The sequence below is a fragment of the Vigna unguiculata genome, chromosome 1 (assembly GCF_037176805.1).
Source record: "Vigna unguiculata cultivar grain cowpea cultivar isolate G323 ecotype 2 chromosome 1, ASM3717680v1, whole genome shotgun sequence".
NCBI classification, from domain to species: domain Eukaryota; kingdom Viridiplantae; phylum Streptophyta; class Magnoliopsida; order Fabales; family Fabaceae; genus Vigna; species Vigna unguiculata.
In genome coordinates, this window is record NC_140792.1 from 44,341,392 (window position 1) to 44,351,413 (window position 10,022).

Consider the following 10,022-nt stretch of genomic DNA (forward strand, 5'->3'; position numbering starts at 1 on the left):
ACTTATTAATATTTTCTCTGTAATTAATATCTCTATGTATTTTATTATTATTTTACCTAATTAACTGAATAAGAAGGTTGTGTGATTGATACCAGTAATCATAGTTATTGTTTTTTTGTTTTTAATATCAATAAATTTTGTGGTTAAACTCAACGAACTTAAGTAAGTATTGATTTATTCCCTTTTAATAGAATAGAGTATTAAATGTAAAAGAGAGTCAGAGAAAAATATCTTTACGAAACGGTATTTGTGTGGCCTGTGCTAAACTCGATATCCCCTGGAAGCTGTGTTTGTTATCGCTCGCACTTGTTTCATCTCTTCCATTCTTTCATTCCTTATTTTCACAACACAACCACTCTCACTCTCCAATTCCAATTCCCTCTCAATCCAAACCTCAATGACCCAATCTTTCGCCAGTTGCTTCCGATTCCACACACTTTCGGGATTCAAGATTCAATGAGATTGCTCTCTTTCAATAAAACATGGCCTCTGCATCCTCCATGTCAGGTACGTCTACTGAACCTGCGTTAAAACATCCTCCTCCCAATTTTTTTCCACTCTGTTGATGCGCTCTAGATTCTTTATTCCCTGTGCCAATTCCCGGGCTTTGGATTCTTTAATTCTACTGAATGTGCCTATTAGCGTTTGGTTCGTAAGCTCTTGTTTCTGTTGAGTGGAAGAGTTTGCGAGTGTCGTTTTCTGAGTGACGGTGTGGTGCTGCAGTTTCTTTAGAATGCGTGAATGCCTGCAAGCTGTGGAGAGGGGACGGAAGCGGAAAATTCGACTGTAGTCTTCTTTCTTGCGCGTGGAAAGCTCCGAGGGTTCTCAGTGGGTTTCTTGCGAGCACTGCTCATCCTCCTCACCAGTGTTCGGACTTGTCCAACGGACGTAATGGACGAAGGAACCGGTATAATTTTGTAAGTTTTTATGTTTCCCTTGGCCCTTCCATGTTTGAGTGCTTTCAATTTTTTAATTGAATTAGGGATGCTGGTTCTTGGTATGAGAATGATTGATTGATAATTTTCCTTTTTGTTGACCTCTGTTGCATTCTGTGAGTCAGTATGGTTAGAAGAGATGTTTAAATTACTAACTAGGTTATCTGTTAATCTTGCATAATTGGCAGGGATGTGAAGCTTTTAGTGTAGGTGGTTCATGTTCCGATGAACCACTTGGTATTGTACTTTTTGAAGGATTGTCTAGGTCAAACATGTCCCAAATTGCTCCTAGAAGAGGACAATTATGTTGTTCTTCAGCCTTCTCTTCGGACACTGCCACTGAGTTTTCCCCAAAAAGTTTGTGGGAGGTATAGTCCTGAATTTTTCATAATCATTTCTGTTGTTGTTTATAGTTCTGTGAATGGGGATATCCTCTTTGATAGTGGCTGAGTCGTATTACCTGTCACATGATTGCCTCAGGATCTTAAACCTGCTATTTCGTACCTGTCTTCAAAAGAACTGGAGTTAGTCCACAATGCTTTTATGGTAAGTTGATTAGTTGGAGAAGCTAGCCTGGCATGTTCTTTCTGGCAAAATAATTTCTTCAACACAGTAGGATTTACTTAATTTATTTTTTTTGTTTTGTTTCTTTTTATTCCTGGTTGTTACAGTTGGCATTTAAAGCTCACGATGGTCAGAAAAGACGAAGCGGTGAACCCTTCATCATTCACCCAGTCGAGGTTGCACGTATTCTTGGAGAACTTGTGAGTTATGAAGAAATGTTTACTCTCTTGCAAAATTGACATGCTAAATGTGTGTACCAAACCAAATCAATGTTTTTTTATGGATCCAACCGTTTGTCCAGGAACTTGATTGGGAGTCAATTGCTGCTGGATTACTTCATGATACAGTTGAGGATACAAATGTCGTTACTTTTGAGAGGATAGAGGAGGAGTTTGGTGCTACCGTTCGCCACATTGTGGAAGGAGAGACCAAGGTACTTATTATTTTTGAATCTTGATTGAAAAACGTTGGTGGAAATCGAAAGTCTCCTATAGCTTTAGTGCTACATTCATAAACTTACCAAGTAAATTAAATGCACATAACATTCTAAATTCTAACTAGGTATCAAAACTTGGAAAGTTGAAGTATAAGAATGAAAATGATTCCGTTCAAGATGTGAAAGCAGAAGATCTTCGGCAAATGTTTCTAGCTATGACAGAGGAGGTGACCTAATATATTCTTGTCTGTTCCAAATGTGTTGCATATTGAAAGTGGTTTGGCAACTAATATATGTGTCATTTCAGGTTCGTGTTATAATTGTCAAATTAGCAGACAGGTTGCATAACATGCGTACGCTATCGCATATGCCTCCACATAAACAGGTTAGGGACACTGATTTGAAAGACTTTTTGTGTTCTGTTGGGAGGAAACTGTTATGGCCATGTAGTGTTTAAGAGTAAAAATATGTCATTGATTGGCCTTTACTTCATTCCATAATTGTCATTGATTTTCCTAAAAACATGACATAATGTGAATGGTACTAAAAATGCCCAAAGCTTACATGTTATAGCAATATCACCATTGTTTGGTTTTGACTGGTTCTCATCATAGGATATTATAATAATACTAATAGGATATTATAATAATACTAATACTCAGGCCTGGGGGTGGCGGTTATGTCAAGTTCTCCCCACAAGTCAGTAGTTGCAGTTAGGCCTTTACCTGGATCCACTTCTACCTAAGAAAGTATAGTGTATTTAACTTACATTGTTTTACCTTTTATTGATGTATACATGTATGGTTAGAAAAAAGAGGCAAGGCACTTACCTTGAACCCTAACCTTAAAGCTGGGTACATACAAAAGAAATAATAATAAAATAACATTACATTTCAACAGGTTATAGTAATATTGTTATTTATTTAATCTTGTTATATGCATAGAAATCCTAGATTCTAAATTGTTTCTAACTTGAATACATTGTGCACAGGCTAGCATTGCAATGGAGACATTGCAGGTATTTGCTCCTTTAGCGAAGTTGCTTGGGATGTATCAAATTAAGGTATCCTATGATTACCTAATCTCTGAGAACTAGCATTCATGATTTTTTTGTTCCTGTAATGCCATGAGTCTGCATATTTATAGTAGAACTGAGGATCAAAGTTCTTTTAAGTTAATTATAATAAACCAATATTTCTTCCCATGAGGGAAATTCTGATATATTATGATTCATAGCTATTCTTGTTTGATGATACAGTCAGAACTAGAAAATCTGTCATTTATGTACACAAATGCGGAAGACTATGCTAAGGTGAAGAGAAGAGTAGCAGAGCTATACAAAGAACATGAGAAAGAACTTCTGGAGGTAATGCTACTCTATCTTAAATTGGTGTTTGAAGAGACAAGTTAACAAATTATAACTGCTTGCTATCTTTTTATATTTCCATTTATTGACCTTTTTTCCAGGTGATTCTATCACTATAGTCCATTGATTAAGCTTATTTGTTCTTTCTGTGATAGGCAAACAAAATATTAATGAAGAAAATCCAAGATGATCAATTCTTAGACCTTCTAACTGTTAAAACAGAAGTCCGTGCTGTCTGTAAAGAGCCTTACAGGTTAAACCACAGATCTGAATGTCTATGCTTCCTTGTTTATTCAACTGTTTATGTTGGTTGACGTATCTGACATGATGTACACTTTAAATGTCATAGTTTTTCTATTCTATTCTTCTGAATCATTATGCATCTTTTGTTTATAATTTGATGTACTTTTCTGAATATTCATTTACAAATATTGTTTGTCGTTTGCAGTATCTATAAGGCTGTTCTCAAATCAAAAAGTTCAATCAGTGAGATTAACCAAATTGCACAGGTTTGCTTTCTTTTATGACCTGGATTACTTAATGTTCTAGAGATTTGGATAAACTTTTCAAGTTTGTTTGTTGAAAACCAACTTTTTATTGTAACCAGCTTCGTATTGTTATTAAACCAAAGCCATGCATTGGGGTTGGGCCTTTATGCAATCCACAACAGGTAACTACTTATCATGGTCTCAAATATGACTGCTACACTTCCCTACACTTCCCTTTTTCGATATATAAAAAGGCTTTTCTCTCATGTTTTCTGCAGATTTGCTATCATGTTCTGGGGTTGATCCATGGAATCTGGACCCCTATTCCTAGATCTGTACGTATGATATTTTTTATTCGATTTGAGAATAGAAAGTGTTAGTTTTTAGAGAAATATATTTTCATTGCTTTGTGACCGGTGAGAAATATTTGATTTGTTCTAGGTGAAGGATTATATTGCAACCCCCAAACCAAATGGCTACCAAAGTCTCCATACGACTGTGATTCCATTTTTGTACGAAAGCATGTTTAGGCTAGAAGTCCAGGTTTTGTTTTCTGCATTTTGTAAATTTTACTTTCGCATGTTCCATTTTCACTAACTAATTTTTATAAATATGGGTCCAGATTAGAACTTCGTCTGGATCGGCTAGAAGTTCACAATAAAAGTTTCTTATTAGTGTCTTACTTTTTACAGATTAGAACAGAAGAAATGGATTTGATAGCTGAGAGAGGCATTGCTGCCCATTATAGTGGGAGAGAATTTGTCACTGGCTTGGTTGGAAGTGCTACACCAAGTGGTAAAAGCTCAAGAGGGAAGACAGTTTGTCTTAACAACGCTAACATTGCTCTCAGAGTATGTTATCTGGCCCTGAGATTATGATAGAAATAATCTTTTAAATTTTAAAGAGAGATTTTGGTGTAGCCATTACCCAATTTTGATTCCATTAGTTTGTTAGCCTAATGGTAAACTTTGGCTTTGTAAAATGCAACAAAAATAAAATCTTGATGCTGATCTCATGAATGAGGTATTTCCGTTTCTACAGATTGGCTGGCTGAATGCAATTAGAGAGTGGCAAGAAGAGTTTGTTGGTAACATGAGTTCTAGGGAATTTGTGGACACTATTACAAGAGATCTGCTGGGTAGTCGTGTCTTTGTGTTCACACCAAGGGGAGAGGTAAGGATGGACTATATCATGTATTATATGACTAATTCCCCCCACACCCCTCTCCCCCCCAAAAAATCAACAAGACAACTAGAAACTTGTATCTAAATATTAGCTGCTGTTTCTTCATAATATTTTGTCGCACTATTTGCAGATTAAGAATCTTCCTCAGGGTGCTAGTGTCATTGATTATGCTTATATGATACACACTGAAATAGGAAACAAGATGGTAGCCGCGAAGGTATAACTCTCCACATCTGCATTCTTAAATCATGTTAGTCATGGAAGATATGTAAATGTGTTGTTGAATTATTAGAGGCGCATTTGGTGTAAATGCAGGTCAATGGAAATCTTGTTTCTCCCACACATGTACTTGCAAATGCAGAAGTTGTGGAGATAATCACATATAATGTCAGTATTGCTCAACTCATCCTAAGTGTTTTTTTTTTTTTTTGTTTGATAGATTGATGTAATTGGAAACTAATTTTGTTTTAAGTATATGTGCAAATATAAATTTACTTTGCAATGTTAGAATTAGGAAGATATGCTGTTATTTTTATTGCATTATATGATTCTCTCTCTATGCTCTAAGTGTGTGCTGTCTGTTAGTTTTTGCATCGAAAAGTGCATGTTTACTCTAATTTTATTTGTTAGAATACCTTGCTAGTATATAGAATATCTCGGTATATCATAATATATTTGTAATATCTTAGACTATCTATTGAATATATTATGATACAATTATTCTTAGAAGTTGTTAAAAATATTATGTTTCCTTATGATTCTCAAGTCATTGAGGAAGCAATTACGACTTGTAGTCTTGTTGCATTATGTTTCCCCTTCAATTTAATTTGTATGTTTCTTCCATGACAAAGACAAATTGTTTACACACTTTTTACACTGTTATTTAAGGAAAATATTTTGTTTATACATACATAAATGGTTAGTCACAATTATCGTATATATTTGTTTTTCACTTCATTAGAGCTCAAAATATTAACTGTGCTCGCAGGCACTTTCCAGCAAATCTGCCTTTCAGAGGCATAAACAGTGGTTGCAACATGCTAAAACACGGAGTGCGAGACACAAAATAATGAAGGTAAGATTTCGTATGAAGGCTTAACCTTGACAATTTGTGTTTTAAATAAACATTTTATATCTTTGTGTAGTTTCTAAGGGAGCAAGCTGCACGCTCTGCTTCTGATATCACTACGGAAGCAGTCAATGACTTCGTTACTGACTCTGAGGGGGATAGTGAATCAGAAGAACGATCAAAAGGTTCCAGTGGTTCCAAATATCCATGGGGTAAAACGTTTGTGAATGGAGAGGAAATATCAACGTCAACAAAAATTGAGACTGTCCTCCAGGGTAAGAATGGAAGTGTTTGGGTCCCCAAGGTCAACGGGAAACATAATAAGCATGTGCAGCGTGAAAGTTTCAACGGAAAAGGGGAGACGTTACTGCAGGGAAACCTTGTTGCAAAGATGATTCAAGTTAACATTCCAAGATATAAGGAGGTCCTGCCAGGTTTAGAAAGTTGGCAAGCCCAGAAAATTGCTTCTTGGCACAATATGGAAGGGCACTCCATCCAGTGGTTATCTGTAGTATGTATAGACCGAAGAGGTAAGCTTACTCTTCTGAATAATTATTAAATCTGCTATTGCTTGAATGTGAAAAATGCAAACGAATACTGTTGATAAGAATATGTTATGCAAGAATCGGGATATTTTTTACTGATTATCCGTGCCAGTAAAATGGAGGCTTTACACCTTGTGGCCTATGAACATTGTGGTAACTATATTTTTCGGATCTAATAATTTAAGCGAAGATTGATATCTAGGTGGTGAAACGCATTGGGTGAGAATTTGGCTTAGAGATGGGGGATGGTACAATGGAGAAATGAATATTTAGTAGTGTTTCATTAAATGCTCTGGTTGATGACTCATCTCTCTGACACATTAAACAAACGTTATATTGCCATCTCGATTGTAACCTGTTGAACAATTATTTCAGGCATGATGGCTGAGGTCACTACAGTGTTGTCCACTGCTGGCATATCCATATGTTCTTGTGTGGTGAGTGGTTAAACCAAAATCCAAGCAATTATGCAGTACTCAAATAAGACGTCTCGACATTATATTAGTATGGTTCAACTTTTGGCATGTCTATAACACTTTTTATTTATCAAATGAGCAGGCTGAGATTGATGGAGGAAGGGGAATGGCTGTTATGGTATTTCACGTTGAAGGAAATTTAGAAAATTTGGTACAGTATAATATCTGAAAACAGTCATTTGTGATTGATAATTAATCTAGATTATCTTTGTTCATCAAATGTGCACTTTGTCATCTTACACAAATAAGTTGTTTTTCAGGTCAGTGCTTGCTCTAAAGTAGATCTGATATTGGGTGTTTTGGGATGGTCTACCGGTTGCAGCTGGCCGAGCTTAGTGGAAGAACGTGGCGTTCTGGAATGCTAGTTGATTCGATTGCATTGCCTCTCGGCGTCTACTACAGTTTGTCCAACGATTACAGACCCAGACCAGGGAATTAAGTTTTGTCCACAGCAACGTAGGCATTTATGTAGCTAAATTTTGTTTATAGTTCCCATATATTTATTCGAACTTACTAACCCAATAATCCGGCAGCAGCCTATTGAGTCAAAAACTCGAAACTCGAGGCACTGTATATAGAAAAGAGTGATAGGATAAAGGAATATACAATGTAAATTACTTGTGCAGAAACTAAGCATTTACCCAAGGACATTGCTAGTGTGTCTGTTACAAAATGTCACTTTCCTGGCCGGAAGACTTCCAATCCTACTTAATTTGGGGAAAAACTGGCTAATATTCGGTATTTGTGATAAGCAAGATCAGTAAACGCATTCTGATTTCTTTTAAAAAAATCACCTTTGTAATTTATATAAATAATTTGAGTTTTTAGTGTTTTAATTGATTGGTATATGGGTTCTCCACTAAAATTATTAATAATCTTTTTTAGTGCACTTTGTCGTCAGTTGGAATGCGTAAGAATTCATAACATTACGATTTAAGCTAAGTAAACTTAAAATGAGAGTTACAAGGTTTCATAAATCTTAAATAGATATTAATTTTAATATATTAAATGTTGGCTTAGATATATTTCCAATAAAATGTTAGTAGTACCCTTTTTGGTACACTGTCTTTAGTAGAAATTCATCAGGAACTATGAAATTATGATTAAAGCTAAGTAAATTTAAAGTGAGACTTATTAATTTTCTTAAATTTTGAATAGAGATTAGATTTGGCATATTAATGGTGTTCTTTTTGCAGAGATAATTAATTATATTGCAATTTTTTAAACCTTTATAGCAAGAAAGATTTATGATTAATGAATTAAAACAAATCCTAAGTAAACAATAAAAGTTGTATTAAAAATCATGTTATAGCAATCTTTTCTCCATATATATCTTAATTCATAACAATGTAGTTTTCCAAACTCATTAAGAAGATACTATATAATGTTACCTTTTGCATTTATAAAAAAATGTTAAATTTTAGGAAACCTATATTGGTGGCACTCATTAAAATTAAATTTTAAGATGATTGAAGGGGAAAATGTCTAACATTTTTTGATCCTCTAAATTCGCCTGACTACCGAATGACTCTCATCATCTAGTACATAAAATGAGTCGTGTGGGTGATAGGTGAGTAGAACCAAGAGCATCAGCAGCGCTAGCAACAGCAAGGGAAAAATCCAGGTTAACGCTTGATTATTCGGATCCATAAATAAGTTCAGATTTTGGTTCAAATTTGCTTGGTGTGCCATTGTCACCTCCTCCTCGTAGTCGGAGCTATCCACATCAGTGCGGGAGCAGACATGGTTCTTCTCTCCCTTCAACTTTTGCTTTGCACGTTGTACCAGCTCTGAGGGCCAAACTTGTTCCTCCTTGTAGTCCAGGGAAGTGGTCCCTGTTTCTTTTGAGGTATCCTCTGAGCCAGACTCTGAAACTTCATCGGACATCATCTCATCCTCCTCCTCCTCCTCCTCCTCAGTTTCAGTTTCTGTTTCTGAGGATGTTAGATCGTCTTCAGGTACTTCATCCTTTTCATCCGGCTCTGGTTCTTGGCCACCGGGTCTGTTAAACAATGATACCATACATTCATCCGCAACAACACTTCCGTTGGACGAAGCCGCACTTTGTGGGGGCGAAGAGTCAGACAACACAATTTCCGTTGGGCTCTCCTCATCACCACTCCTGGGTTTAAGCTCACTTTTCTCCTCCTGAAAAAAAATGTCCAAGTTTTTGTGACAATTGAAAGATCGCATACAAACACAAAGGAATTAAGGATTAATTACTTGGTCGATGCTCGTATCGGATGTCCAATAGCTGCAAGCAGTAACATACAGACAGTAGTTAACACGAAGCGTTGGAATTAAACAAGGCAAAAAGAGAGAGACATATATAAACAAGTGCGTGTTGACGTAGCATATATATACCATGTGGCATCTCCATTTTCGATTGATGAGTTGTTAACGAGAGAGGTGAGACTCTGGGTGGTGTCATGATCGTCTTCATTCTTACATTCGTGTTCGTCCAACAGCAATTGTTGTTGGGGTTTAGTTTGTTGATCACGGGTGGCCTTTGCCTTTTGCTTGTTGTTGGCGAAAGAAGCAACTGCCATGAAACCTGCAATGGCCAGAGCTCCACCGAATACTAAAAGACCCGCAATCCCTCCTTCGCCGCCAATACATAAGGCAGTGGTTGGAAGGAGTTTCTTCCTTGCTTGCTTGTTTGTGATGACGCTGCTTTTGGCCTCCATGGATATGTTTCTTAATGTTTGCTTTGGTTGCTGAAAGTGCGACACTAGGCCATGGGATGGAGTTGGATGTTATAAATAAAGGAGAAACATGTTAGTTGTCATCTTCTGAGGTGAAGAATCCGTGAATTCAACCCAGCGTTGCACGTGTTTGCTTATGGACCATGATTATTACCAGTCCGCAGTTATAGATAGCTTCATGACTAAAACTTCTCCACTATTCAAACAAAACTACTTAATCATGCCTAATGTGCACTACACAGATCCGTGAATA

General features: G+C 36.4%; 2 protein-coding genes across 3 annotated transcripts; one reads left to right on the forward strand and one right to left on the reverse strand.

The window, feature by feature from the left end:
* The first annotated feature begins 252 nt into the window (after window positions 1-252).
* RSH1 (RELA/SPOT homolog 1) lies at window positions 253-7,714 on the forward strand. 2 transcript variants are annotated; one of them, XM_028085265.2, is made up of 24 exons: window positions 253-507; window positions 724-917; window positions 1,124-1,303; window positions 1,416-1,481; window positions 1,607-1,699; window positions 1,801-1,932; window positions 2,061-2,162; window positions 2,243-2,320; window positions 2,927-2,998; window positions 3,194-3,301; window positions 3,457-3,554; window positions 3,750-3,810; window positions 3,909-3,971; window positions 4,068-4,124; window positions 4,231-4,332; window positions 4,482-4,640; window positions 4,831-4,962; window positions 5,105-5,191; window positions 5,290-5,361; window positions 5,963-6,049; window positions 6,120-6,573; window positions 6,964-7,025; window positions 7,147-7,215; window positions 7,325-7,714. In XM_028085265.2, exons 1-24 carry the CDS (start codon window positions 483-485, stop codon window positions 7,427-7,429), a joined length of 2,658 nt encoding a protein of 885 aa, XP_027941066.2. In that variant the 5' UTR covers window positions 253-482; the 3' UTR covers window positions 7,430-7,714. The 2 variants fall into 2 exon arrangements, with proteins under 2 accessions (XP_027941066.2, XP_085530419.1); XM_085674293.1 differs by lacking the exon at window positions 253-507 and having other exon boundaries at window positions 769-907.
* A 677-nt stretch (window positions 7,715-8,391) lies between these two features.
* On the reverse strand, window positions 8,392-9,919 carry LOC114165208 (uncharacterized). Its single transcript, XM_028049870.2, has 3 exons — window positions 9,429-9,919; window positions 9,288-9,318; window positions 8,392-9,212 (listed from the first exon to the last, which is right to left on the reverse strand). The coding sequence occupies exons 1-3, from the start codon at window positions 9,749-9,751 to the stop codon at window positions 8,568-8,570; spliced, it is 999 nt and encodes a 332-aa protein (XP_027905671.1). The 5' UTR covers window positions 9,752-9,919; the 3' UTR covers window positions 8,392-8,567.
* Between the last annotated feature and the right edge of the window lie 103 nt (window positions 9,920-10,022).

Coding starts and splice junctions, on each gene's coding strand:
- RSH1 (XM_028085265.2), top strand. CDS start 483: ATGGCCTCTGCATCCTCCATGTCAG. Junction 508..723: donor CTCTGCATCCTCCATGTCAG/GTACGTCTACTG, acceptor GTGGTGCTGCAG/TTTCTTTAGAATGCGTGAAT. Junction 5,192..5,289: donor ACAAGATGGTAGCCGCGAAG/GTATAACTCTCC, acceptor GTGTAAATGCAG/GTCAATGGAAATCTTGTTTC.
- LOC114165208 (XM_028049870.2), bottom strand. CDS start 9,751: ATGGAGGCCAAAAGCAGCGTCATCACAAACAAGCAAGCAAGGAAGAAA. Junction 9,319..9,428: donor GAAAATGGAGATGCCACATG/GTATATATATGC, acceptor TACTGCTTGCAG/CTATTGGACATCCGATACGA. Junction 9,213..9,287: donor CCGATACGAGCATCGACCAA/GTAATTAATCCT, acceptor ATTTTTTTTCAG/GAGGAGAAAAGTGAGCTTAA.